The following is a 27,187-nucleotide window of genomic DNA, read 5'->3' on the forward strand; positions in this document are numbered from 1 at the left end:
AGGCTGCCCTTCCTCCAGCCCCCGCTGGACAAAGGAAGTAAAATCAGGACCCAGAGCGATGGGCACACTTCCAGAATCACAGAGGGAGTCCAAGGCAGGCACTGAGCCCTGGGTCCTGCTTGGGGATTGGAGCAGAGGGGCCTGTCTTCACTTCTTGACTATGTTGGGGACGTGGAGAGAGGGCTCGTGCCCCTAGTGGATTTGTGCACCAGGGTGTGGTTGAGCCTTTTTTGCATGTTCTCCTCAGGCACCCCCACCCCCCACCCCAGTTCAGATGCTAACCTCCTCAGAGGATGGCTGGAGCAGGATGCAGAGGCCGGGGCTCCCTGATGTCGGGCCAGCCTCCCCATCTTCCTACTAGTTCAGGACACAAGCTGGGAAGGGACTGGGGTCACCAGGTCTCCACAGGAATGCACCACAGGGAACAGTGCCCGGCAGAGGCCTCTTTCCCTGACCCAACTGAGAAAGAACTCTTACCCCCCTGAATCTGTTTGTCCCTGTCTCTGTAACTGTTTGTGCTTTACACACACACACACACACACACACACACACCTCAGAACAAACCCACACAAGCGCCTCCTTCCCCTCTCCTCACCCATGCCTTGCACACCCAGGACTTCCCCCTACTCCTCACCCATGAGGCTGCCTAGACGTGACGAGACAGAACAAACCCTCTCTCCTTCTCCCCATTGCTAGATGGACTCCAGGCTGGGGTCCCGCGCACGTGGTGGGGAGGGCCTCCACAGCTGGCCAGGCATTTTCCCAACCCCTTCCGGTCACAGTGAGCCCCCACCCTGCAGGTCCCCCCTCCACCCTGGCGGCTCTGGAGTCTGTGGGAACCAGACAGTAGGGACTGTCCAGCCAGGCTCGCTTCCTCCCTGGCCCCAGGGGACCTGCTGAGGGAGGACGGAGCAGCAGAGACTGAAATCAGCATGGCCGCCTGCCCGAGTGAGGGCCTCTGGAGGCACTGTGCCGTCTGCCCTACCAAGGGGTCTCCAGACCCCTGGGTGTCACCTCGTGGGACAGAAGACCCTCAAAGCCCCTACAGCAAATGCCAGAAAGTGGGTTTCCCCAGTATCCCTGGCCTCTCTCTTTTCTCCCTATACCCAGGATCCAGATGGGGCATTGAGGCTCCACAAGGAAGCCCTGTGCCTCAGCAAAGCTGGTATTGAAAGGTGTGGGGACACTGAGGTTTTAGGTCCCTGAGTCTGTTCCTCTGATAGGGGCCACAAATATACCCACGTCTTTTGCTTCTGCCGAGGGGGACGGCCAGAGGAGGCCAAAAGTCAGGGCTCAGTCACTTCTGATCTGTATCCAGGACAGTCACACTTCCCCCATAAGAGAAATGCTTTCTTAAAGAGTCATCAGGGGGCCTTGGAGAGCTGGGGGCTCAGGGAGGTCCCCCATTCATGTGGAAAATGCAAAAGGACTGGGGTCTGCCTTTTTGAGCCTTGGGCTCCCTGTCTGTGCAAAGGGGCAAGGGTGCCTTGTTGGCGTTGGCATTCCAGGATTCCAGAAAAGCCTCTCCCACCCTGGGGGTCACCACCAGCTCTCCTCTCATGTGCCACCCCTGCTTCCTCACTGCGGGTCAGGGGCTGGGGGCATAGCCACTTATTTGCCATCTGGGGTCGGAGCTAATGAGCCCCGAACTCTCTGAGCCTCAGTTTCCACCACTGGAAAATGGGGATAACATCCTGAATTGCATAGGGTCTGGGGAAAGGATATACACAAACCCACGGCAGAATAAATGCCACAAATGGTCACAGTTATTATGACCACTGTTAATGGGGGGGGGGTGCTGAGTCACAGAGTTTGGGGCTGGAGAATCAGCCCCTCAGGCCAGCCCATCTTCACCCCCTGCCTGGTATCTCTTGGCTACACTCCTTTTCTCTCTTCCCTATTCCCTGCTCCCCCTTCCTCCACTTTCCTGGGAAACTCCCTGAGAAAGTCCCCAGCAAGAGAAAGCCTCATATGGGACATTTCCACCCAGGATCCCCTGACTCTGCCCCGCAACCCCACAACCACAGCCACTGCACACAGAGCCAGGCGTCCCAGCCCTCAGTCCCCAACCATCCAGCAGGCTGACCATCATCATACTGCTTTTATTGGCCCTGAGAGCCACAGAGTAAATCCCACGGGGGCCCTGCCTCCCCTCTCCCTCAAGTCTGTCCAGAGGCCCTGGGGCCTGGCTGCGTGTTCGCTACTCCAATCTTGGCTTCCTGTCCCAGCTGTCGTTGACTTGCCAGGCCCGGGTCCCTTGAGAGTGCCCCAGATCCTAGAGACAGGCTCACCCTGCAGGGACTGCCCGAGGCCGGGCTGGCTTCACTCAAAGAAGAACATTCCTGGTGTCCGGTATAGGCAGGGGGTCAGCCCCAATGGGTAGCTGGAACCTCCCTGGACAGAGAAGCTGCCTGCAACCCAAGGTTCCTTGGGGTCAGCTGGCAGGGGCAGCGGGGCCCGGAGTGAGGCTGGAGGAGTGGGTGGTGCAGGAGAGGGGGCTGCTGAGGCCAAGAGGTGTTCAAGGCCTGGGTCAGTCCCCATGCAGAAATTCAGTGCCTGCAGCCGGCACTGGTAGCTGCTCCCAACGCCCGCCTCTGGGGTCAAGATGGGCGTGGGGGCCTTACTGAAACCCTCAGCCTCAGAGAAGCCAGCAGGAAAGCCATATGCTGGGCACGGGGAAGACGAGGGGGCCACAGGGAGCTCCCCCGGGCCTGCAGGCTTAGGTGCGGGCATCTCTTTGGGCTCCATGGGTGGCCGAGGCCTGGCGTCAGTGGTTGCAGGGCACACGGTAGCTGGCAAGGCCCCCACCAGACCCCCGAAGCTTAGGCCCTTGGGCTCTGGCAGCTCCGGCGGGAACGGGCACTGCCTGCCAGTTGTGGCATCGGGGACTCCCGGATCCTGGCTGGTCACTCTGAGGGGTCCACGGCGTGCCTTGGCAGGGCCCTTGGCTCCCTCGGCACCTGCTCGCCGGGTGAAGCGTCGGCGTCGGCGCAGGAAGCTGCCGTGCTCAAACATGTCGTGGCAGTCGGGGTCCAGCGTCCAATAGCTGCCCTTGCCTGGCTTGCGGTCATCACGGGGCACCTTGACAAAGCATTCATTGAGTGACAGGTTGTGGCGGATGCTGTTCTGCCAGCCGGGCCGGTTGTGGCGATAGAAGGCGAAGCGGCCCATGATGTAGCGGTAAATGCCGCTGAGTGTGGCCCGCTGTCCTGGGGAGCTCTGGATGGCCATGGCAATCAGAGCTATGTAGCTGTAGGGAGGCTTGGTCGGCTCAGCCGCAGGGGCCAAGGGCCCAGGCAGGGGCTGTTGCTGCATGCTGGCCGGGCTGGCGGCAGCCGGGACCACAGAGGGGCCAGGCACTGCGTCCAAGGCTGGTGTCCCGCACAGCCTGCGGCTGGTTAAAAGGCTCACTGGCCCAGCCTCCCAGCCTGGAAAGGCAAAAAGGGGTGGGCCCACCAGGCTGCCCTCCCTTCCTCCCTCACCCCGCTCCCCTAAGGCCCAAGAGGGGCGGGCAGGGAGGCCAGGACTGGGAAACTGCACAGCTGCCAGGGGTGAGGAGATAGGAGGGAAGGGACTGAGACCCTCAGCCCACATGTGCTGGGGGGTGGTGGCTGCAAGGGACAGGACATGCAAACCGAGCGAGAGACAGAAACAGAAAGAGACAGAGGCAGTTAAAAACAGAGAGAAAGACACAGAGAGGTAAAGACATAACAAGAGAAACAGTGACGCACACAGCGAGACAGAGGCAGAGACATACCTAGAGAGACGAAGGTAAGACAGAGACAGAAAGAACAGACAGAGCCAGACACGCACGCGCGCACACACGCTATATGGAGACAGTTAGAGTCACCGAAACAAATAAAGCTACAGAGACAGAGTGAAAGAGCAAGAGACAGAGACACAGGCACAGACACAAGATGTGTAGGGCAGAGAGACAGAGAGAGATGCACACTGATGAGAGAGACAAGAGGCAGAATCAAAGGGGCTGATCTAGAGAACTGGGAGTCCTGTGGGAAAAGCCCCAGGGGCCCTCAAGTCCCCGCCTCCAGCTCCCCTTTTCTCCTCTCCTTCTCCTTCCGGGCCTGGGGTCTCCTTTCTCCCTGCCCCAGACCCGCCCCCCTCTCCCGGGGCAGTGCACAGCCCTTGAAGTCACAATACTGCTACCCTCCTAGCTCCGCGGTGTGTGAGGGGCGCGGCCCCATGGAGGCGAGGAGAACCGCCAAACCCAGTATTCTGAGCTCTGGCGCCCTCTAGTGACCGCTGTGGAGAGGACGGCCATCTAGGCAGAGACCTCCCCCCACCACCCCTGCCCACCTCCAAGAGGCATTTCGAGCAAGTCCCTGACCCTGGCTGAGCCTCAGTTTCTCATCTCTAAACTGGAGCTGGCGACTCTTCAGCTGTCCATACTGTGGTGAGGATGTAACACGCCCCCTTACACGGAATCCAGCAGCCTCCAGGAGTTTAGCACAGAGTAGGGGTTTAGACCTGGCTCAGGAATGTCACTCTGGACTGAGGCTCCCCACCAGCCTCAGCCTTGCGCCAGCAAAGCCTAGAACAGTCAGGATCCAATCTTAAGGATGCTCTCCATGCTCTCCCACCCATAAGTAACCAAGTCAGAGGATACCTACTGTGTGCCACTCTCCAAGTCAGCCTCCTGACAGCTCAACTTCCCTCTCTGCATTTACTCCTTGCATTTACCAACCCTGCTCCAAAGGCCTTTGTGGCTTCTTTTGAATAGATGGGGAATCTAAGCCTCAGAAAAGTTAAGTGACTTGCCTGAGGTCACACAACTAGTGAATGACAAACCTGAAATCTGAATCCAGGTTTGAATCTAGGATTCTATAACTCCTTAACATGACCCCTTCTATAGAAAAGGAGCAGGGATAGAGGACAGTCACTGGACCCCAAGAGAGTAGAGACAGGCTGTTTTGTCTAGTACTGGCCTGGAACAGAGTAGGTGTTCAACCAACATTTGTCCAATGAATAAAAACCAGTGATCCGGCTGATTTCTGTCCTTTGTCGAAGCATACAGCTCACTCCCTCCATAAAAGTGGCTTATTAATGTATCACTAAAAGAGATTTATTATGTTGCCATCTGTAGGAGAATGCCTATAAAGTCAGAAATCAAAAAAGGAAAAAAGGTCTGATATCTGGGGCAGAAAGTGACTTTACTGACAAGGCAGGATCAATTGCCTTTATGGTTGATGGGGTTCCCTCCCAATTCTCAAGGACTGCCTACAAACTGCCATTTGCAAAAATCAGCAGGGCTTGGGGGAGGGACTGGACCCCTGCCTCCAACTTTGCCTTCTGCCTTACTGCTGTGTTTAGGGGTCTGGATCAGTTTCCCCAAAGATGGTTATCTACTGGTGCCGGTGGTTCAGTCATCAGCCCCCCATCCCCACCCCCGCCCCATTCAGGCCAAGTTTTCTGCTGTGGGACCCCTCCCTGGCCACATAAGAATACAGACCAATGGTAGGTGGGAGGAAGGTTCTGGAAACTCAGAACCTCTCAGAGGCCAGGGGCGTCCCTAAGGTTCGGGGCGCTAATCCCTAAGGATCGGGGCGCCTGGGTGGCGCAGTCGGTTAAGCGTCCGACTTCAGCCAGGATCTAACTGGTAAACCCAACTTGAAGCAAACCTTCTAATGAATCAGTTGCAGGTAAAATGGGCACTCAAGCAGACCACTGCAGACCTCTTGTGCTCTCAACAAGAAATGAAGTCTTGTTTCTGCCGTAACTGCTGTTTCCAGAACCTCAAGGTCGAGTTTGGTTTCCTCCTGATTTCCCAGGCCCAGCTGCTTGCCGTCTGCCCACGCGCCGCGTTCCAGGGCTGCGTCTCTGCGGCGGGGAGGTTGAAGGGCAGGGATCTGCTTCCGCTGTCCCCACCAACCTGGGCGATGAGCGGGGGGCAGTCCCAAGTCCACTGGCTCTTTGGGCAGGTCTGGGATGGGGTCCGCTGGTGGGGAGGTGCTGACTTCTGAGGGGAGGAGGGGAGGAAGTGACCCCTTAGTGCTGACTCAGCTGTGGCAGCAGGTGGGTGATACCATCGGAGATGCGGGGCTGGGGACCCGCCTTGGCTGTGGCACCGTGGTAGTGGCGCTTCCAGTGCAGGAAGAGCTCGCGGGCGAAGACGGGCTCCACCTGCAGGGGGCGTGGAGGGGGGTGGGCAATGAGCCAACTGTCTCCGTTAGCGCCCCCTACATTCCGGTGGGAAGTCACAAACCTAGTGTCAGTCCTCACCCCACCGGCATTTCATTATTTTTTTTAGTGTTTATTTATTTTTGAGAGAGACAGGTAGAACGAGCGTGCAAGAGCGAGAGAGGGGCAGAGAGAGAGAGAGAGAGAGAAAGAGAGACAGAGGATCTGAAGCAGGCTCCACGCAGACAGCGGAGAGCCTGATGTGGGGCTCCAACTCATGAACTGTGAGATCTTGATCTGAGCTGAATTCTATCGCTTTAACCGACAGAGCCGACCTCCGGGCGCCCCACCCCACCGGCATTTTACATGCAGGGTCTTACAGATCAGAGGGTCATCAGGTCAGGAGCTGAGGACTGGAGGAAATCAGTAAGGGGCTGTTTGGAGGCGACTGGAGGGTGTGATTCTTCTCTGGAGGTGACTCACGTGGGCCATGATGAGTCGCTCCTCGGGCTGGTCTGGGGGCCCTGGGTACTCCTCGCCAAAGCACAGACGGATCTGGTACTCAGGTTCCTGGTGGCCATCCTGCAGGTGGGCGCGCAGTTCTACAGGGACCAAGACTGGAGGCTTGGGAATCCCACCTAGTGCCCACCTTGTGCTCATATCCCATGGCCATGTCCTATAAGGCTTCATTCCCATTGTGTGCCCATGCCCTGTGCCCACTTCCTCGTCCCTATACCCGCCTCATGTCCCACGTCTGTGCCCACTTCCAGTGCTCATGCCCTGTGCCTTGTGCTCCTGTGCTCACTGTCACACCTTTATGCCCACCCCATGCCCACTGCCATTCACCTGTGCCTATCTTGTGCCCAGTGCCCAGCCTATGCTTTGCGCCCTATGCCAATACATGTGCCCAAGTCTTATGCTTATGCCCCACACCCAATGCCCCAAACCGCCCCGTGCCTACATTCCCCATAAGCCTATGTCCACATCTGTGCCCAAGCCCCCCCCCCCCCCGCCTATAATTCGTTCCCACTCCCAGTGCTTATGTGTCACATTCCTTGTTTCAATGCCCATCCCAAGCCCAGAATCCCATTCCCCTGCGCTCACATCCTGTGTGCCCACTCGCCGCTGTCCACGCCCCTTCTGCCCAGCCACTCTGTCGCAAGCTGCCCGCAGCCCCACCGTCGCGCTCTTACCCTCGAGGAAGCGGCGCGTGTCGAGCAGCTGGCAGGTGCGCTCGCGCTCCAGCTTGTTGGGCTGCTCGCGGTGCGGGGCGAGCGGGCCGCGCCAGTACACGCGGCCCCGGCACAGGCGCTTGGCGAACACGCCCTCGGGGGCCACCCACAGCAGCACGCCGCGTTCCAGGTGTCGCAGCAGGCGCTGCAGCACGCGGGCGCCGGGCGGCGGCTCCGGGAAGCCGACCTGCGCGACGCGCGGTGGCGGCCCCAGCAGGCGCTCGGCCGCGTTGACTGCCTCGGGGCTCAGGCGGCAGCCCTCGGCCGTGCGCGAGGTGGCCTCCCGCACCAGCTCCGCGCCGTAGAACAGCCGCACGTGCAGCCAGCAATCTGCGGGGCCGGCAGAGGGGGCGCGCCGGGCGTTGGAGGCGCCCGGCACCGCACGCCCTACTCCCCTCGCCCTCCCCACCACCCCCCCCAGGCCCCTCCAGCCCACACCTGGGGAAGTTTTGGTGCTCCCTCCGGATAAATGATGATGAGGACTCTAGTAGTAGCAGTAGTAGGACTGGCACCAGTTAAATAGCAGCAGCTTCCAGTATAAATGAACTGGTAGCTCGAGCTCCACGGTCAAAAGCATAGGGGCCATCTACTGGGGTACAACTACATGGCCATCTACCTGGTACACCTGGGGCAATGTACCACATCACTGGGGCCTTTCCAGTCCTAACCTCTGGTAGTCTAGGAGCTTCTTCCCAGCAAACAGTTTAATGCTGATAGAAACAACACTCCATACGAGGGGCCAGGGGGATGCTCAATGGTTAAGGCTGGGGGGTCTGCAGCCAGGCCTTTGCATTCTGATCCCCTCACTGCTACTTAGCAGCTGTGACCCCACAGTAACCTTCCCAGGACTCCTCACTGTCTGATTTGGGGCAGGGTTCTTAACCTTGGAGCGCGTTTCTGCATCTGTAAAGTGGGGATGACGGCAGTATCTATCTCACAGGCTGTGGGGGGAGCTTAGAAAGATGTCTGGCATAAACTGAGCCCTCAGCGAACATGAGCTGTTGTTATCCGGGCTGGGTGCTTTGGGTGAAGGGGCCTAGTTGGCCTCACCCCTTGGCCCTCCCCACTTCTGGGCACCTGCCTGAGGGGAAGGCCTTCAGATTCCTTACCGGGGTTGCTGAAGTCCTCAGAGGGTGATGGGCTCCAGCGGTGTGTGGGGTCCTGCGCCTGGTACCCTAGGGAAGGAGGGGAAGCAGCCAGGAACAACCTGCCCTGGGTCCCTCGACCCCTGAATCAAGATCCTGGAGGAGGCCAGGGAGGAAGTAAGGGCAGGCGAGGAGATCCGGTCCTTACTGTGGTCAGCCAGAGGGCCTGGGACAGCTGGTGGCAGGGAGCCCTGCTGGGCCAGCCTGGGGGGGCGCTCCTTGTCCTTATCCTCTGTGGTTGATCTGGAGCCATCCTGGCCATTGGGAGAGAGGGTCATGAGGGTAGGAGAGGAGACTGTGGGCCACTGGAGTTCCCAGACTGTGCTCGCTGGGGCAGAGGGAAGTCTGGGCAGACTGAGGCCAGTGGGGTTGATAGAGACTTTGAGGTTTGAGAGCTCAAGACCCTTTCCCTCATAGAAATAAAGAGAGTCGATGGAGGTTATGGGGTCAGAGGTGAAGCTCACTGTGCTAGGGAGAGACATGTGAGGACAGAGTGAGCAGGTAGGGGACAGAGGCGATAGAGATGGGGACAGAGGTGGCAGAGATTAGAGGACAGACATGATAGAGATGGGGACAGAGGTGACAGACATGGGGACAGAGGTGGCAGAGATGAGGGGACAGAAGTGACAGAGGTGGGGACAGAGGTGGCAGAGATGAGGGGACAGAGGTGGCAGAGGTGGGGACAGAGGTGATAGAGATGGGGACAGAAGTGTCAGAGATGAGGGGACAGAGGTGACAGAGGTGGGGACAGAGGTGGCAGAGGTGGGGACAGAGGTGATAGACATGGGGACAGAGGTGGCAGAGATGAGGGGACAGAGGTGACAGAGGTGGTGACAGAGGTGATAGACATGGGGACAGAGGTGGCAGAGATTAGAGGACAGAGGAGATAGAGGTGGGGACAGAGGTGATAGACATGGGGACAGAGGTGGCAGAGATGAGGGGACAGAGGTGACAGAGGTGGGGACAGAGGTGATAGACATGGGGACAGAGGTGGCAGAGATGAGAGGACAGAGGAGATAGAGGTGGGGACAGAGGTGATAGACATGGGGACAGAGGTGGCAGAGATGAGGGGACAGAGGTGACAGAGGTGGGGACAGAGGTGATAGACATGGGGACAGAGGTGGCAGAGATGAGAGGACAGAGGAGATTGAGGTGGGGACAGAGGTGATAGACATGGGGACAGAGGTGGCAGAGATGAGGGGACAGAGGTGGCAGAGGTGGGGACAGAGGTGATAGACATGGGGACAGAGGTGGCAGAGATGAGGGGACAGAGGTGGCAGAGGTGGGGACAGAGGTGATAGAGATGGGGACAGAAGTGGCAGAGATGAGGGGACAGAGGTGACAGAGGTGGGGACAGAGGTGACAGAGGTGGGGACAGAGGTGATAGACATGGAGACAGAGGTGATAGACATGGGGACAGGTGGCAGAGATGAGGGGACAGAGGTGACAGAGGTGGGGACAGAGGTGGCAGAGGTGGGGACAGAAGTGATAGACATGGGACAGAGGCGAGAGTGATGACAGGGGCGAGGGGTGAATTGGGAGGAAACAGGGCGGATGCAGCCGGCGGCGGAGCCGCAGACGTTGGAGGCGAAGGGAAGGGGCCGGTGGGGCTGAGGTGGAGCAGAGGTAAGAAGAGGTCGAGCTGGCAGGAGAGACAGGGATGGTGACGAGGCAGCAGCTGGAGAAGAGGACAGGACAGACGACAGTGCCAGAGAGCACCGAGGGCGGAGGTGACTGAGCTGGCAAGGCTGCAGGGGCTGGCAGGACAACTGGCCTGGTCTGTCCTGTGGGCCACCGGCTCTGTCACATCTCCAGGGGGCTCCTGCCGGCTCCGGAGGATGTTCTTCCCAGGCGGGGCGCAAGTCCTGGCCACTGGATAGAGCAAGAACGGCCTGTTGTTTCCCGGGCCTCAAGGGGAGCCCCCAACAGAGGTGCTCCCACAAAGAGTACCCCAGCTCCTGGCATGATCCCAGGCAGGGCCCACTTCTCTCCAGGCCTCAGTTTCCTCCTAATCCCTTCTAATGGGAAGATAAACCAAGAAGGTCTATGGGTCCTTCTGCGTTTACCAGCGCATGAGTTTAAGCTCCATAAGCCCACCGTTTCCCAGTTTACAGATGGGCAGGGTAGGCTCCTTATTGCCCAGAGAGCCATCCTCGGTCACTACCTCCAGGGGCAGGATCATACCTGGGCCATGGGCACTGCCGGACACAATCCGGTAGACCTTGTAGGGGTCGGAGATGTCCAGCTGGCTGCGCTCACGCACCTCACAGAAGTCAGCACTCTTGTTGAGGGCACAGCGGAGCCGGGTCTTCCATGTGGGGGGGTCCTCCTTGTCAATGCCCTCTAGGTGCCTGCCCTTGTGTATGGCCCAGGCCTGGGAACGAGCAGGGGTACGTGGGGAGGAATAGCCTGGAAGAGGGGGCTGCTGCCGTGCAGATGCATGAGGGTGTACCGTGCCTCTCACCCTTCTCTCTCTCCCTCCAAGCCTCTGTCTCTCTGCCCCTTCATCCTTTTTACTGTTCTTCCCTCCCTCCCTCCAACACATATTCCTCGAGCTCCTACTGTGCGCCAGGCCTGAGCCAGGAGCTGGAGACCAAATGGGGAACCAGACTGACGTGGTCCCTGCTCTCCAGGAACTCAAGTCTAATGAGAGAAAACAGCTTCAGACAGCCAAGCAGGAATCATTATATTTCAAGTGATGGATTAAGATCAATTTTTAAAAATAGGATGATGGGATAGAAAATAATGGCAGTGATGTGCTACCTGGAAAACCAGAAAACTAAATCCTTACCTCTTGCGACATACTGAGTGGACGCCAGATGGTTAGAAAACCAAAGGTTAGAGGAGAAACTGTGAGCTCGTGGAAGATAATGTGGGAGAAACTCTTGTAGGGGCAGAGAATACCATCATCAACAATTTCAAAGGCGGGGACCAGAAGGCAAAACATTTACAATGTCTGAAACCGGCAAGGGGCTAATTTTAGAATATACAAGGAACTTTGCAAACCAACAGGAAACAGAGAGCATCCCCTAAAGAAAAAGTTCTTATCAAAGGGCAAGCCCGGGGGGTTTAGGGAGGAGGAAACCAGAAGCCCGTGAGCATATGAGAATGTACTTAAACTCATTAGTGTCACAGAGATGCAAACAGAAATGTGAGCTATCACCCACAAGCCAACAAAACTTAGTGAGTTGGATAATGCCAGAAGGTGGTGGGGATACAGAAGGTGGTGGGCCTGGGATAGTGCAGAACTTCTGGATGGTAATCAGGCATGCCTAGTCAAATGAAGTCTAAATATACCCTGTGAGCAGAATTTCTAATTCCAAAGGAATGCTCACAGAGGCTCATGAGGAGACCCGGGCAAGGATATTCACGACAGCGTTGATTCTGGTCCTGGAAAGCAAACTCATATCCACCCTTGGGAAAGTGGGCTGGGGGTGTGTGTCATGGTACCCAACAGGGAGTCTGTGCAGCATCTAGAAGCATCTAGGAGCAATAAATTAGATGCACAGGGAACAAGAATAAGTCTTCAGCGCATGATCCGGAGCAAAAAAAAAAAAAAAAAAAAAGAGTAAGGCACAGAATGAGATCTATAGACCACATGAAGTGTATACGGTAAGAACACACACAAAACAGCAATGCCCACTCTGCAAGAAACCATGCAGACCAAAGATATTCATTATACACATTAGAGTGAGTGACTCTTGTGGTAGAGGCATTAAATAAATAAATAAATAAATAAATAAATAAAGGGCTACTTTAGAAGGGTTGTCAGAAATGCCTCCAGAAGGAAGTTGCATTTGAGCTGAAGCCCGAGTGCAAAGGAGGGAGTCCGACAAAGAACTGGGGGGAGGGTGGTCTGGGTAGAAGAACAGCAAGTGCAAAGGTCCTGAGGTGGGAAGAGGCTGACAGATTCAAGCAAGGCCGGTGTGGCTGGAGCAGAGGAGCCACAGGGGAGGAGTGTGGGAGATATATTACTTGCACTGGTCACACTCAGGGCGGGGGGGGGGGGGGGGCGGGGAGGCGGTTAACTGATGAATCCCATTTACTCGTTATCCCAGAGGTTCCAGGCCTGGTGGGGAAACGGACACCAAACAGAAAAGCCAGCTCCTGGGTTGGTGCCACTTGCCCGTGGGGAGAGCTTTCAGGCTTGATTTTGTTGTCGGCAAACGGTGCCCAGAATACCTAACCTCGTGTGGTTGTGAGGGGTATAGAATGAGTGGTCTACATAAGGTGCTTTGCACGGTGCCTGGCACACAGTCAGTGCTTATTTATTGCAGTTTTGTTTTTCATTCTATTAAGGACATAACTGAAAGTTGGCCTGGGCACAGGGCACAGAGTGCTATCACCACGATGAAAGAGGGGCCTTTGTTGTGTTCGCTGTTGTGACCTCCACACCTGGAGCGACCTTGTTCGGCCTCGGCTGGGAACGTGCGTGTCTGGGGGCTCAAATGTTTCACCATTCTGCACATGCCTGTGGGCCACAGAAGTGCCTTGAGTATTGATTTTGGCCTTGCCAATACATGTGAACGAATAAGCCAACTGGCAAATGCAGAATCCATGACTAATGAGGATCAATGGGCCCGTGGTGGGGAGAGGGGAAGAGGAACTAAGAAAGAAGAGACAGAGGGGCGCCTGGGTGGCGCAGTCGGTTAAGCGTCCGACTTCAGCCAGGTCACGATCTCGCGGTCCGTGAGTTCGAGCCCCGCGTCAGGCTCTGGGCCGATGGCTCCGAGCCTGGAGCCTGTTTCCGATTCTGTGTCTCCCTCTCTCTCTGCCCCTCCCCCGTTCATGCTCTGTCTCTCTCTGTCCCAAAAATAAATAAAAAATGTTGAAAAAAAAAAAAAATTAAAAAAAAAAAAAAAAAAAAAAAAGAAAGAAGAGACAGATTGAAGCTGGAGCACGGAGATTCTCAAAGGCCAAACTTTATCCCCCGCGCTTAGGGGCACAGGAAGGTGTGAAGCCAGGGGATCCCTTGTGTGGGTCAGCGGTGGATTGAGGGAAGGGGAGGGCAGCCCTCAGAATCTCTCTCCTCTCCGGGGCCCCTGGGTGGCTCAGTTGGTTGAGCGACCAACTCTTGGTTTCGGCTCAGGTCACGATCTCGTGTTTCATGGGTTCGAGCCACACGTGCATCAGTGGAGCCTGCTTAGGATTTCTCTCTCTCGCTCTCTGCCCCTCCCCCCACTCTCTCTCTCTCTGTCTCTCTGAAAATGAATAAATAAACTTAAAAATTAAAAAAAAAAAAAGAATCTCCCTTCTCTGAACAGCCCATGTAACCACCTGTTCAACAGCTCTGTGGGCCAGTCACTGCACTCAGTGTCATTCCCCTCAAGTAGCTGGAGGCAGTCTGCTAGAGAAGACAGGCTCATACAAGGCACTTATGATGCACAGGGAAAGTTCCTCCAGTGGAGGAAGCAGAAGGAATCAGAGATGGCTGGGGGAAACCATTGAGCTGGACATATGCATTCAACAGACGAATGCATCAGGGAAGGTTCTGGAGGGGATGTTTAAGCTGAGCACATGGGAGTTGGCTGGGAGTAGGGGGAGAGGCGAGGGTGTTCCAGGTAGGAGCAACAGCAAGTGCAAAGGTCTAATAGTGAGAGAGACATGAAGCATTTAGAAACTGAAAGAACTGTCAGGCCAGGCCTAAAGCTGGGGAGGGCGGGGTGGGGAGAGATGAGGTCAGGGAGGAGCAGTTCATGCGGTGCTTTGAAGCCTCGGTAAGGAGTTGGGATTTTATCACAAGAGCAATGGGGAGCTATGGCAGGATTCTGAGTAGGGGAGTGTCAAGGCAAGATTTACATTTAGGAAGATCTCTCTGGATGACTGAGGGGAGAGCTGAGAGGCAGAGGGAAGCAGGGAGCTCTGTGAGGTCACCCTGCAATGGTCCTGCTGAGAGATGGTGGGAATGGGTCCAAGCAGACAATTGCAGAGAAGCTTTTGTAGGAAGATCCAGCAGACCTGGTGATGGAGTGCAATGAGATTGGAAGAGAGGGGAAAGGCCAGGGTCAGGTGCCTGGTTCTGGGATCTGGGTGACAGTCGGGGCCATCTTCCACTTGGGGAAACACCGAAGTTTGTCGAGGCGAGCTGACAAGTGTGGTACTGAGGATACGCTGAGTTTGAGAGTTCTGGGGGCCATTAGACCAGCACACCTGGGGCTTGGAGGGGAGGCTGGAAACTGTAGGGCTCATGTTAAGGCTGTGTGGAGGGGGAGAGGGGGATGAGCAGGGAGGTCCTGGAGCCAGCGCTGAGAGCACCAAAAGATGAGGGGGTGGGTGGATGCTGAGGAAGGGGAGTGGCAAGGTCGGAGGAGGAAAACGGAGCAGGGGGTTGATGGGGGCAGATTCTGGAAACCAAGTGCCACCGTTTCAAGGAAGAAGGGTCCACCAGGCCCAAACTCACCCAGGCATCAAAGATGACGGTGATGGCATCCTTGGATTTGGCAACTAGTGACGTTAGCAAGGGTGGGGGGGAGCCGGGGGGGGGGGGGGGGATGGGGAGCTATGAGTGAGGGAGTTGATGACCAGGAACTTCTTTCCAGGCCCTTCATCCTATGAAAGGAGAGGGGAGGCTTGAGAATTGGGAGCTGCAGGTGGCTGTGGGGGTTGGGGTGGTGGCGGCTCTTGCTTATTGCTCAGGAGAGAGATTCCAGAGTTGAAATGTTGATAGGAAGGAGGCAGTTTGGAGGAAGTTAATGATGACTGAAGCAAGCGAGGGAGGGCATCCCTGGAGGAGGTCACTGGGGTGGGGAAGCACAGAAAATGTCCTCAGGCTGCTGGGATTGGTTGGGGGGGGGGGAGTTGGAATCCCCTTGGGTGGCATCTAACTTCCCCCTGGAGAGGGAGGAGAGCTCTCCCTGGGGGAGGTGGGGACGGGGCAGGTCTTGGCAGCTCTGGCTGATTGTAAGAGGGCGTCAGAGGGTCTCTCGTATATGCGGAACACTACCGCAACCTAGAGACCGCTGCGCATAAGGGGAGCGAGTGGCTCCAGGTCGGCGTCCCGCGGCTCCCGCCCCCTTACCCTGAAGAGCGCCGCGTCCTGCTGCGCCTGGTAGCCCTGCTGGGCCGCGTGTTTCCAGGGGATGCGGAAGAGGGTCTTGCCTGCGTCCTCCCAGCGCAACCCCGCATAGCGCCCGCTCTCGATCTGCGCCACCAGCCAGTCGCGGAGGCGCTGGGGACCCCCGGCCCCCGCCATCGGTCGCCTGCCGTCGGGAACCTGCCTCTCCTCCCTCCGCCAGGGGTCGCCGGCCATCCGAGCCGCCGTGCGCCGGAGGGGCCAGGTCCCGGGGAGAGCGGGACCCCAGCGCGAGAGTGGATCGCGAAGCCACCTGGGTGGCGCGCGGAGGCGGCGAAAGTGAAAGTTCTGGAAAGAGGAGTTTCGCTTTCCTTTCTGCCCCCCTCACCCGGGAAGCCTTATCCTTTCGCCCCTCCCTGTGGTAGCCTGGCGGCGCGAGGGGGCAGAGGCACGGTGAGACGCCAAGATCCATTGGAAGGTAGGGGGTGGGTAGCCCGGGATATGTCCGTCCCCAGAGTGGACAGGCACCCAGAGGCGTCCATTGCCCCGCCCGTGCACCTGTTTTCTGTTCTTCCCAGCCTACGGGACCTAGACTGTAGAGGTTGTAAAGCCATAGTGCTTCTTAGACTAACTCCAATCAGAATTGAGAGGCAGAGACTGGTTTAAAATGTACACTCGTTGCCTCCATCCCAGACCCGCAGAATCAGGCTTTCTGGGCCAGAAGCCCAGTAATCTGCATTTAACGAGTTCTCCCAGGGGATTCTGATCCAGGTGGTCCAAGGGTCACCCTTGGAGAAATAGCTCCTTGAATATTGGAAGTCCTCATCTGCTGATGCCTCACTACAGTGTTGGCCAGGCTAAAGCCTTTCCTGCAGGGTCTCAGTTGGTTCTCACAACGGCATGGTGAAGTGATAATTACGCATTTTATGATTAAGAAGAATAAGGCTCAGAGAGGTGAAAGCCCTCTGGGTTCTATAACAAGGTCATAGAACTAGTATGTGGGGGCAGTCAGGATCTGAACCTGTGTCTCTGTGTCCCCAGAGCCCAGGAACCTAAACAGTTCCCCACACTGCCTTCCAACAGCTTCCGCCTGGAGTTTACGGACACCCCCACCCAACCCCGCAGAAAGTGTATGCAAATTTTTTCATGCCTATGCATTTTCCAGGGCTTGTGTCTCTCATTCAATTGCCAAAGGGGGGTTGCGATTTGAAAGAGGTCAGGCAGTGCAGCCTTTGCTGTGCACATGGGGAAACTCAAACTCCGAGGGAGCACAGAGCTGGATGCCCAGTCAGCATTGACCAGAGGCTGATAGCACTGTCCTTCATGGGCGCCTTGAGGGTCAGGGGGGCCTTCTTTATGCTCCTCACCCCTCTGTTCTCACATGCCAACAGCCACTCAGTTCTGACACCTCTACGGGTGTGGCCAGGATTCAGACTCACTGTAGGGCTTCAGTGGGGGCCCAAAGCATTTCACAGGATTGAATCCAAGGGTAATGACGACATCTAAGTGCGAAGCTGAAGTCAGTCTCTTCATATTTCTGGGTGGCAGAATCATAGTAACTAGGAGAATGGCGTGCCCTCAACTTCCCAGCCTGACTGCTTGGATTCAAATCCCAGCCCCACCACTTGCTAGCTGGTGACCTTGGACACCAACCTGTTTCCTGAGGAGCAGGTTGGGCAGCAGGTGAGGATTATTTCATCCATCCTAGAACTCCCAGTACTGGCATCTGGGCCTCCCCCACAGCTCTGAACACAGTCTTGGTGCATAGTCTCTGAACAGTGCTTGGTGCATAACAGGAACCCCATACAAGTGGCTATTAGGTCAGGGTTTTTTCAGACCCCTCTCAACCCCAGTTGAAAGTAACCTTTAGGTTAGGAAAACTCAGCTCGGATGACCTCTGTGTACCCTTGGGATCAGTTTGCTGCTTTCTTGGGCTGCCCTAAAGCCTTCTCTCCTCAGTGGCTGCCCTGGGGCTTTCAGCTCTAGGTGGGCAGGCTCTTAGTGGGAGAAGGTATTTGCAAATGATCTATCCAAAAAGGAGTTAATATCCAAAATATATAAAGAACATATTCAAGTTACCACCAAAAAGCCCCAAATAATCCAAATAAAATGGGCACTAAGGAACTGCTTCTTAACAACCACCACAGGGCACAGACTGCCCAGGTTCAAATCCAGCCTCCCCTACTCTAGCTGTCCTCAGGCAAGCTGCCTACCCTTTCTGAGCCTCAGTTTCCTCCCGAGGATTAAGTGCACTCATGCATGTAAACAGGCAGGCATGAAAAAGGCACTCCCCTATGGCTTACTAGCTAGGATCTGTAAATAGGGAAGAGGAGGGAGCTGGTGAGGAAGAGAAGGGCTCAGAGGAAGAAAGAGGTTCAGGGAGAAGGAGGGGTTCAGGGGCCTTTTCAGGAGCCCAGGGCTCCGGGGACGGGTGGGGGTGGGGGGTCAGGGCAGCGCATGGAGTCTCGGAGTTCAGCCCTGCCCACTGCAACTTATAGGAGGTGGCGGGCTCCAGCCCCCCGCAGAGTTCTGCACCCCCGCCCTTGCGGAATGATTAGGAGGAGCTCAGACAGACAGCTTCTGTGTCTCTTTAATATCCTCCAGGCCCACCTAACCCCCACCCACCCACCCACTCCCACTCCCGCTGCCTTTAAGGGTGGAGGCCCGGGTGCCCCCTCCCCCCCGGCCCAAGGACTAAGGCACCAGGCGGCTGCAGCAGGCCGGCCCAGACACAGAGACAGACGCGCAGAGTTGGAGGACACACAGACTGCGGACGCGGACGAGCAGAGCGGGCATCGGGGCGGGGCTCAGGCCGCCGCGGGGGCTCCCACAGGCTCTGGGCCCGTCCTGGAGGCGGTGGGCGGCCCAGACAGCCCCGAAGGGGACCAGTCGAGTCGGGAGGAAGAGGGGCGCGACGGCGGGCCGGGATCCTCACTTGCCGCCCTTGCGGGACAGACACCGCGGGAGGCAAGAGAAAGTCTGCTTGACGCGCGCCAGCAGCGGCAGCGGCCGGTGGGCCTCCCGGGGCGGCCGCGGCACCAGGCGCTGCAGGGTTCCCTCGGAGGCCGCCGCGTGCGGTGCGGGGGACGCGGCCGCGGGCGCAGAGCCCTGCCGGCAGCGCTTGCACAGCGGCAGCAGCGCGCGCACCTCCTCCTCGTCGCGGAAAGGGCTTTCTCCGAAGCGCTCCTCCAGCTGCCGGCGGAGCTGGGGGAAGGGAGGGGGGTGGGGACGAGACGGGGATCGGTGCCAGGCCGCCGGCGGGTCCCCGCACCCCGGCCCTCGTCGCTTCCGCCGGCCCGAGAGCTCCCCACCCCTCTCTGGGCCCCTCCCCTTCCTGAGCATCCTCTCACCCTCGCCCTAGACGAGCCTCCTCCTCCCTATCTTCTCCGGACCCCCCCACCTTCCCCTTTGCCACCCGGTCTTCCGACCCGCTAAAGCGACGCCCACCCGCCTCCGGCGCAGGGGAGACCCTCTTCTCTGCGCATCAACTCCACCCACGCCGGCCTCTTCTTTGCCCGTCTCTTTCCTAACGCGGCCTTGCACATCAGCCTCTGAGAACCAGCCTGCCACCCCGGAGAGAGCTTTCCTGCGGCTGCTTCTCTTGTGTCTCTCATCCCTTGTTCCGAGGGAGGCCTCGGTTCCTGCCATCCCCGTGTGCCCTCTGCCCAGTGGGCCTAAGAGAAGGAACTGATTTGGCCTCACCAGGGACCCAGGGGTGGAGTAGGGAAATGGCATTTCTCCCCAAAGGGGTCAAACATTCAAATGCCTTCAGGTTCCAGGCAGGTAGAGCAGGCAGTGCTGGGACCTGGTCAAATGGAAGGGTCCATACTCTGGCCCAAAGGCAACCCAATTCTAAACTAAAAAAGAAAAGGGAACATCTGGCTGACCGAACAAAATACACCTAGGGGCTAGATTAGCTCAAGAGTCATGAGTTCAAGACCCGAGCAAAATCTCCTGCCAGGTCTGAAGCACAGGCTAAATTCTTTGCAGTCGGTGCTCAACTCAAGCAGGAAGAGTCTCCTAGCCCTGCCCAGCTCCTGCCTCTGCCCGAGCCCCTACCTTCCGGGAACTGCCCCAGCCAAACTCTTCAAGCTGCTGCCTAAAGCCTGGGTTGGGGTTGGCGATGGGCCGGGTGGCCTTGATGGCTTCAAGCACGTCCCGCCAGCCAAGCCCCGTCACAGTCATCACATATGCCGTCACGATGGTGGTGCTGCGGGAGATGCCTGCAAAGCTGGGAGACCCCCCACCCACCCACCCCCCAGGCTTCAGGGAAGGTCCGATCTCCTCCATGCCCTACCCTCAGGCACCCGGTCTCCACCTCAGCTCTCCCACCCTCTCCTCCTGAGCTCCCATCACAAAGAACCCACTAGGACCTGTTTTCCTATTTCCTTTGCCCGTGCTGTTCCTTCTGCCTGGAGTATCCCCCTGGCACTCTCCCACATCAAAGGTCCAAGTGAAACATCACTTCATCCATTCAATACACATTTCCTGACCATCTGTTATTTTTCAGGAACTGGGGACATGGCGGGGAATTAATAGACATTGTCTCTGCCATCCTTGGGCTTACAGTATGGTTGGGGGAGACAGACGCTAACCACGGAAACAATTCAAGGGTGATAACTGCTCTGAAGATGAGTCCAGGAGCTAGGAGATCCTACAGGAAAAGGTATTAATCTAGTTAATGGAGAGGGATGGAGAGGGATTAGGGAAGGTAGTGCCAGCAAGCTGAGTCCTGAAAGATGGGTAAGGGTCAGTCAAGAACATTCTGGGCAGTGTATGAAGCCCATGAGGTGGGAGCTGGTGGATTTGAAGTGTGGGGAGTTGGCCAAGGCGGCTGGAGTGCGGGAAGGGGGGACAGAGGGTGACAGGTTGGAGGAGCTGCTCCTATGATTTGGGCTCTGGCAGGGCTGCCTTGAGTCCAGTGTAGGGTAGGTGCTCAGTGGGAAGTTAAGGGATGAATGACATCAACTGATCCAGGGGCCATGGGAGGACTCAGGGGTCCTGTCTCCCAGCCCAGGGTTCCTGCTCTGCCCTATTTCCTCAAAAGCCTAGAGGGGAGGAGAGGGAGCCAGAACTGTTGGAGAGTGTTGAGCTACCTTCCTATCCCTCCTGGTAGCCCAGCAGGTCAACATTCTTTTCCCTATTTCACAGATGAGGAAATGGAGCCTCGGGGAGAAACTGCTCTTTGGCCTTGGCCACACAGCTGGTAAGGCACAGAGCCCTGGTTGGAGCCCCTGATCGGCCTCCATGAGACAACTGATGGACTGTCATGTATGGCAACAGGCTGGAGAAGGTGCTTCCCAGGTTCCCCATTCCCCATAGGGTGAGTGTGTGTTTGGGAGGGCAGTTCCCCTACTTCCTGCCCTCATTCCTCTCTTAACTCACCAATGCACAAGGCAGTTCCCCCCATTGAGGCGGCAACAGTGGATGAAGTTGATACATTCTTTGAAGTGCTTTTTGCTAGAGAAGAAAGCAATAGGGTAGGGAGCACTGGGGGGCAGGTCTCCTGGGAGTTGTCTCCCTCCCCACTGATGGATGGGATGTCAAGAGCCCTGGGTCCTCAGGTCAGCCAGCCCATGCAGCGAATAAGGGCCAGGACTATAGTACAAGTGGAGGTGTGTGTGAAGCAACAATGGTGGCATTGCAGCCAGTGAAAGAGGCCAATAATGAGAAATCCTGCCACAGAGGCAGGAGCACCTCTCCAGTGGGTCCCACGGATCCTATTGTCATAGAGGGTTTATCTTGATCTTTCAAGGCAACGAGTGGGAGGAGACAGAGGAGTCCCACTCCTCTGGGGTCTGCAATCTGATCTTTGATCCCTCTCAGAGAGGGAAAGCAATTCGTGCAAGGTTACACAGCTAGTAAATGGCAAAGCCTGGCTGGAGCCTAGACATCTTAACTCCAGGGCCAGGAACTGGCTGAGCCTTCAGATCTGCTGGGGCATCTGGTCCTGAGACAGGGCAGTCTCTCCATTTCTTCAGCTGAAGACACCGAGCTCTGGGAGATTAAGAGTCTTGGCCAGGGGCATTGGCTCAGGGCATGGCTGAGACAGACATAGGTCTGAGTGACCACTGGTGCGAGGGTCCCCAGGACAGCTTTCTGGTGTGAGTCCTCTCTGTCCTCCCCCAGACCCCCTCCCCCCCCCTCCCCGCATCACCACAGACGGCAGCTGTCTGTCCATCTGTTGGTGTATCCAGAGAACTTACATGGGTACCTCAGGGGTGTCTGCCACAGGGATGCGAAGGTAGGTTATGTCCTGCAAGTACAAAACACACATGGGCAGTGGGGGGCCCTTGGCTGCACCCCTGACCCTGGCCTGGGCTGCCCAAGCACCTCATGATCCAGGCCAGTTCCCACCCCTCTCCGAGCCACTGTTGCCCTCTCTATCTGAAGAGGGTAGATAGCATGTGTGAGTGCCTCCCAGCTCTATCCAGAACCTTCTGAGAAGATGGTATCCTAAACTCATAAAGTGACTTGGGCATGAGGACTTGATAAAAAGGATCCAGGGACCTTTAAGAGGTGGGAAAGGGCCACAGCAGTAACTGTCCTCCAAATGAGGATTACAAAACTATAGCATAAAAAGGGCAAAACAGGGGGCGCCTGGCTGGCTCAGTCAGTAGAGCATGCAACTCTTGATCTCAGGGTTGTGAGTTTGAGCCCCGTGTTGAGCACAGAGATTACTTTTTTAAAAAGAACATGTGCGCCTGGGTGGCTCAGTCAGTTGAGCATCTTGATTTCAGCTCAGGTCATGATCCCAGGGTTGTGAAATCGAGCCCCGTGTTGGGCTCTGCGCTGAGTGTGGAGCCTGCTTGGGATTCTCTCTCTCTCTCTCTCTCTCTCTCTCTCTCTCTCTCTCTCTTCCTCTGCCCTTCTCCCCCCGTGTGTGCTCTCTCTCTAAAAATATTTGAAGAATATAATAAAAAATAAAATTAAAAAAAGGGCAAAACATTTTATTACCTTGAAAAGAAACAAAGCCATGAAAATAAGTTTATATGGCTCATTAATTATGGTTATCAAACTATGTGCTAATTATTAAAATAATCAAGGAATGCATTGCCAGTAATTTCTCCAACAAACTTGCTATAATATCCTCTACTTCGTGCTTAACCTTCACACAAGATCATAAAGATGATTTGTGCTCAAGAATCACTTTTCTCAAGGACCTCTTTTAATCCTTTGATATTCAAATGACTCTTTTCAAGTGCCTGGCCCACCCTCAGCCACAAGCTAAGGGACCCCAGGCCAGATCCTCATTTGTTAATGGCCTTGGGTGAGATTCCAGCCCTTCTCTGACTCACTTTTCCCAAGGTCACACCATCCTGCATCTTTTGCAAGGTTTGCAATTTCACTTTGCAACACATTTGGCCTTGGGATTGCTTGCCATTATCAAACCCTGGCTGGTAAATAGACGGGGAGGCAGGGCTGCCTGTGGGAAGAGGGGAAGGCGGTTGGAGTGGGGACTCGTTTGGCAAACAGTCGCTTCATTAGTCAATCTATTCACGACTTGACAACCTTCCCTGTGCAATCCAGTGACTGCATACTCCAAATACTCCAAAACAAGCCTGCCCTATAAAGCAAAGTCAGACTCCATTGACCTGGAAATTTCTTGTTTGAATGACACTGAGCACCACAGATTATTGGAAGTTGCTCTTAGAGACCGTCAAATCTGACACAGGGGGAAACTCAGGCCCAGAGACTGAGAGGAACCTGTCCAAGGTCACACAGCAAATCTGTGAACCTGGTTTGGAGCTCAGATCTCCAGAGCCCTTTTCTACCCACTGTTCTTCCCCTTTAGTGGGTGACACAGACTCTAACAGATTAGGAGGAGCGGGCTGTCTTTATGGGATAAGAATATGACTAGCTTTGTTATATCACCTGTAAGTTGTTGGCTGTTTTGCGGCTGTTAACAACTCAGTGAGGTAGGGGGCTTAGAGAGATGAAGTCCTGTGCCCAAGATTACAGAATAAGTGGTCTGGATTTCCTACTTTTCTCTTCTGGTTTATAACACCCATACCCCCTCTTTTCCAGGACTCCAGAAAACCGGTACCAACCCTTCCGGTGGGGGCCGTGCTTTACAATGTGCAAAGCATCTTCACCGTCCTGCAGCCCCTCTGCCTCCTCACAACAGCCTCTCTGGGGGCAGACAGGACTGAGGGATCAGAGGCCCAGAGAGGTGAAGTCACAGCTCAAGATTACATGGCAAGACACAGAACCCAGAATCATCCATTTGTAGCCATCCATTCAGCTGGGCAACGGGAAGCCCATGTAGGGTCCTCTTTAAGATTCAGGGTGAGGCCTCTGGGGTCAGATGGTCAAATCTTAGCTCCTCAGCTTCCTGAATGTGTGACCTCAGGCAAGTTACTTGACCTCTCTGGGCCCTAGTGGCCAAACAGGGATCAAATAGGGATGCTAATGTAAAACAAATCAGTTTTTAATGGAATGACCTAGTATAGGTCAGGAAGACAGTATAGGACCTGGCACATGCTAAGTCCTTGATAAATGGGTGCCACTGGGGGTCGGAAGCCCCCTTCCCCACCTACACACAGCCCAAAGATGGGGGTAAAGAGTACCTGCAGCAGAGGCTGGGGTGACTCGTGGATGGAGATGATGTGTGTGATCTTATTCCGGCCCAGCTGGTCCGGGTCTTTGGCATCTGAAAGAGACAGGATGCCTGAGCCAATCTGGTGGGTGCAGTTTACGTGTCCCTGTTGGCCACGAAGGGTGGGAGCTCACTGCCCAGCTCCCCTCCTCACCTCTCCCTCTCCACTTTGGCCCACCCTCTGCCAGCTCCCTGCTCCTTGGCCACTTCCTGTCATGCTCCTGCCGTGACAGGTCCTACCACACCCCAACGCTTCAGTCTTGTCGAGGGGGCACCCATAAGTAACAGCCCAGCCTCTTCCTGGTCTTGCCCAGGCTGTTCCCTTCCATGGCAAACACCCTTCCCTGGCATATCCTTGATCCAGCAACTCTTATTTCCAGGAATCCTGTCTACAGAGGGGTTTGCTCACACAAAAAGCTGGGTGTAGAGGATGAAGTTCTCTGCGGTTCTGCTTATAACAGCAGACACACCAGAAATAGTTAAAAAGTGGGGGCAACCTACACGTCCACCGTGAGAGAAATGGATAAATAAGTATAGTCATCCTTGAATACTATGCTGCCCATTGAAAAGACCTCTATGTGCTGATGAGCCAGCGTGTCCACAATATATTATTAAATAGGAAACAGGTTACAGAACAGCATGCAGAACAGGTTCCCATTTGTATTTTACATATTATATCTGTATCTACAAAGATCTATGTAAACTGACCCAGGGATGAACCTCATGCTTCCATCAGTGGCTATTTCTAGGAGCTGGAATCCCAGTGTGTGCAGATCTTTTATCATTAGAATAAATAACACTCCTCCCCTCCTTCTCCAAATGTCTACTTCATTCAACACATTTACTGAGTGCTTACTAGGTGCAGCCTTGGCTGGGTATGAGGGTGTGGGGGCAGTTTCATGGCCCCTACCCTCATGGGACTACGGACTTAAAAAGGATTCAGAGCTTACTTAGCCTAATACTCCGAAATCAAGTGGCATGAACTGCCGAGGGGCCTTCCAGGGAGGAGATCAGATTTATGAGAGTGGAGCATCTAAGCTGGGTCAGGTGGGAGAGGCGCAGGTGTGGTGGGGAAAACCCTGCCCCTCGCACAGATGCCCCTCCCTCTCTGAAGTTTTCTCTGACTGCACATGGAAATGTGTGGAGTCTCAGGATCAGCCTGTCTCTTAGCACAGGCCTGGGACAGATAGAGTGCCATGGCCTTGAGAAAGAGGGGACAGTGCTCACTACCAAGTTTCTGAGGTAGAGTCTAGTCTCCAGAGACCGCCCCTCTGTGTAGAAGGTTGTGGTGGGGTGGGGAAGGCTCCCAGTTTCCCAGCTAGAAGCAACACCCCCAAACAGACCTCAACTCAGAACCTCAGGGCTGTAAGAGCCCTTAGAGGTGAGTGGACCTTGTGCTGAGGGAGAGGCTGGGGCTCAGAGCAGGTGCAGACTTGCCTGGCATCTGGCAGAAAGGGCGGTTCTGAGCCCTCTGCACTGAGGACATTCCCCGCCCACATATCCCTTAGTCCTCATGAGCTCCCTCTCCCTCCCAGCCTGGCATTGCTTCCCTGCCCCCGGCCCCATTCCTGAGCGCTTCCAAGGTGCGTGGGCTGGAGCATGAATGGTGGACACAGGCCTGGGACAGGCAGAGTGCCACAGCCTTGGGACAGTGTGGGCAGTGCTCACCAATGAAGTTTCCGAGGTAGAGTCCAGGAAGTACCTACAGGAGAGACAGGCTGTGGTCAGTGGGGTAGGGGTGCACACCCTGCCCACCTGGCAGCTGGGGGGCCCACAGCCCATCTCTGTCCCATGTGAGGTGTCTGGACCTCAGGACTCAGGGAGCCTTCTCCTCTCCCTCTCGGTCCTGGACTGTGAGAGGGGCCGGGGATGGCAGGAGAGGGGCACCAGGGGAAGCTAGCTTGGGCAGGGGTGAGAAGAGAGGGGAGGAGGATCACAGAGGAGTGGGGCAAGGGGAGAGGTGGACTTACCAGGTGCGGGGGGGGGGGTCTGAAGAGGGAGGTGGGAAGGCAGGGACAGGTGGAGGGTCAAGCAGAGGCAGAGGGGGAAGGATGAAGAAACAGAGTCCAAGGAGTCAGAGACAAGGGACACAGAGACACCTGGAGACAGGGAAAGGGACCCAGAGAGATAGAGTGTGGGAGTGACAGCCACAGAAAGACCCAGCAAGAAATAGAGTCACAGAAACAGGCAGAGAGACAGAGGCACAGGGAGAACAGACCAGAGAGACACAGAAAGACCGAGACGTAAGCAGAAGACACAGGGACGCAGGGTCAGAGAGTCACCGGGAGATAGAGATCTGGACACACAGAGCGTCAGAGAGAGGGCCAGAAGGTCAGAGGCGGGCACAGCGACCGGGGCAGAGCCTGCGCCGCGGCGACACTGGGGGCGGCCAGGTGCGGGCTGCGCGATCCCCGACCCCCTACCTTGGTCATGCCATTCCCCATGATCACGGGGACGGGGGTCCGGGCGCACCCCCAGCTCGCCGCCCGGAGAGCGCTCGGGTCACAGCTGCCCTGTTGGCCCACGCCCGGCGCCTGCAGCCTGGCGGGGAACAGGGGCCCCTGCCCGGCCGCCGCCGCCGCCGCCGCCGCCACCACCGCCCGCCGACCCCCGGCCAGGGAGGGAAATGGTGGTGGAGCCGCCGCCGCCGCCGCCGCCACCGCCGCCGCAGGCTCCTCCTACCCCCTCGGTCATGTGGGGCCCCCCCCACCGTGGGTCGCGGCGGGGGGCTGGACAAAGCCCCAGTGTGCCGGGCCCAGGGCCCGCGGGACAACGGCAGCTTGTTGGGCCGCGTGGGGCTGCCACCTCCGGAGGTGGGGGCGGGGGCTCCCCCCCCACCTGGCACCGTCTGGCGCGGGCGGGGTGGGTGCGGGGGCGGGAAGAGCCCCCGGCCGGTGGCGCAGCCGCTCAGATCACAGCTCGGGCGCTGCCCGGACCTCCCTGCGGGCCCTGGGGCAGCACGCCCGGCTCCCTGGGCCTGGCCGCGGTTTCCTAGCAGAAACGTGACGGGGGCCTGAACTTGGATCGCTGTGGGTCCCCCCATATTCAGACACTGTGTGGGTAA

At 56.6% G+C, this 27,187-nt stretch overlaps 3 protein-coding genes and 1 long non-coding RNA gene across 15 annotated transcripts; 1 reads left to right on the top strand and 3 right to left on the bottom strand.

Moving 5' to 3' along the window:
• Positions 1-2,082: 2,082 nt before the first annotated feature.
• Positions 2,083-4,900, bottom strand: FOXS1 (forkhead box S1). The gene has a single exon (XM_058685229.1). The coding sequence runs from the start codon at positions 3,592-3,594 to the stop codon at positions 2,323-2,325; it is 1,272 nt and encodes a 423-aa protein (XP_058541212.1). The 5' UTR covers positions 3,595-4,900; the 3' UTR covers positions 2,083-2,322.
• A 708-nt stretch (positions 4,901-5,608) lies between these two features.
• On the bottom strand, positions 5,609-18,103 carry LOC131485591 (interferon regulatory factor 4-like). Of its 5 annotated transcripts, XM_058685223.1 has the most exons (8): positions 15,531-15,704; positions 10,697-10,886; positions 10,287-10,384; positions 8,661-8,766; positions 8,477-8,542; positions 7,329-7,697; positions 6,619-6,737; positions 5,609-6,138 (listed from the first exon to the last, which is right to left on the bottom strand). In XM_058685223.1, the coding sequence occupies exons 1-8, from the start codon at positions 15,702-15,704 to the stop codon at positions 6,004-6,006; spliced, it is 1,257 nt and encodes a 418-aa protein (XP_058541206.1). In that variant the 3' UTR covers positions 5,609-6,003. The 5 variants fall into 5 exon arrangements, 4 of the variants coding, with proteins under 4 accessions (XP_058541206.1, XP_058541205.1, XP_058541203.1 ...); XM_058685222.1 differs by lacking the exon at positions 10,697-10,886 and having other exon boundaries at positions 15,531-18,071; XR_009248922.1 differs by lacking the exon at positions 10,697-10,886 and having other exon boundaries at positions 6,000-6,138; positions 6,619-6,717; positions 15,531-18,090.
• Positions 8,936-10,030, top strand: LOC131485607 (uncharacterized). 7 transcript variants are annotated; one of them, XR_009248934.1, is made up of 7 exons: positions 8,936-9,047; positions 9,092-9,112; positions 9,180-9,221; positions 9,287-9,437; positions 9,547-9,632; positions 9,721-9,859; positions 9,986-10,030. It is a non-coding gene; the product is annotated as an uncharacterized LOC131485607 (long non-coding RNA). The 7 variants fall into 7 exon arrangements; XR_009248932.1 differs by lacking the exon at positions 9,986-10,030 and adding an exon at positions 9,872-9,979 and having other exon boundaries at positions 9,547-9,697; positions 9,742-9,827; XR_009248929.1 differs by lacking the exon at positions 9,986-10,030 and adding an exon at positions 9,872-9,979 and having other exon boundaries at positions 9,677-9,827.
• A 38-nt stretch (positions 18,104-18,141) lies between the features above and the next one.
• On the bottom strand, positions 18,142-26,936 carry DUSP15 (dual specificity phosphatase 15). Of its 2 annotated transcripts, none has more exons than XM_058685238.1 (7): positions 26,806-26,936; positions 25,792-25,825; positions 24,095-24,177; positions 21,731-21,780; positions 20,910-20,984; positions 19,584-19,755; positions 18,142-18,728 (listed from the first exon to the last, which is right to left on the bottom strand). In XM_058685238.1, exons 1-7 carry the CDS (start codon positions 26,815-26,817, stop codon positions 18,456-18,458), a joined length of 699 nt encoding a protein of 232 aa, XP_058541221.1. In that variant the 5' UTR covers positions 26,818-26,936; the 3' UTR covers positions 18,142-18,455. The 2 variants fall into 2 exon arrangements, with proteins under 2 accessions (XP_058541221.1, XP_058541220.1); XM_058685237.1 differs by lacking the exon at positions 26,806-26,936 and adding an exon at positions 26,547-26,788 and having other exon boundaries at positions 18,143-18,728.
• Between the last annotated feature and the right edge of the window lie 251 nt (positions 26,937-27,187).

This window comes from Neofelis nebulosa, chromosome 9, assembly GCF_028018385.1.
Source record: "Neofelis nebulosa isolate mNeoNeb1 chromosome 9, mNeoNeb1.pri, whole genome shotgun sequence".
Taxonomy (NCBI): domain Eukaryota; kingdom Metazoa; phylum Chordata; class Mammalia; order Carnivora; family Felidae; genus Neofelis; species Neofelis nebulosa.

Coding starts and splice junctions, on each gene's coding strand:
- FOXS1 (XM_058685229.1), bottom strand. CDS start 3,594: ATGTGGGCTGAGGGTCTCAGTCCCTTCCCTCCTATCTCCTCACCCCTG.
- LOC131485591 (XM_058685220.1), bottom strand. CDS start 15,996: ATGGATCTTGGCGTCTCACCGTGCCTCTGCCCCCTCGCGCCGCCAGGC. Junction 10,385..15,530: donor AGGACGCGGCGCTCTTCAGG/GTAAGGGGGCGG, acceptor TGCTCTATCCAG/TGGCCAGGACTTGCGCCCCG.
- DUSP15 (XM_058685237.1), bottom strand. CDS start 26,567: ATGGGGAATGGCATGACCAAG. Junction 24,178..25,791: donor CTACCTCGGAAACTTCATTG/GTGAGCACTGCC, acceptor TGTCTCTTTCAG/ATGCCAAAGACCCGGACCAG. Junction 19,756..20,909: donor GGGAACTGCCTTGTGCATTG/GTGAGTTAAGAG, acceptor GGGGTCTCCCAG/CTTTGCAGGCATCTCCCGCA.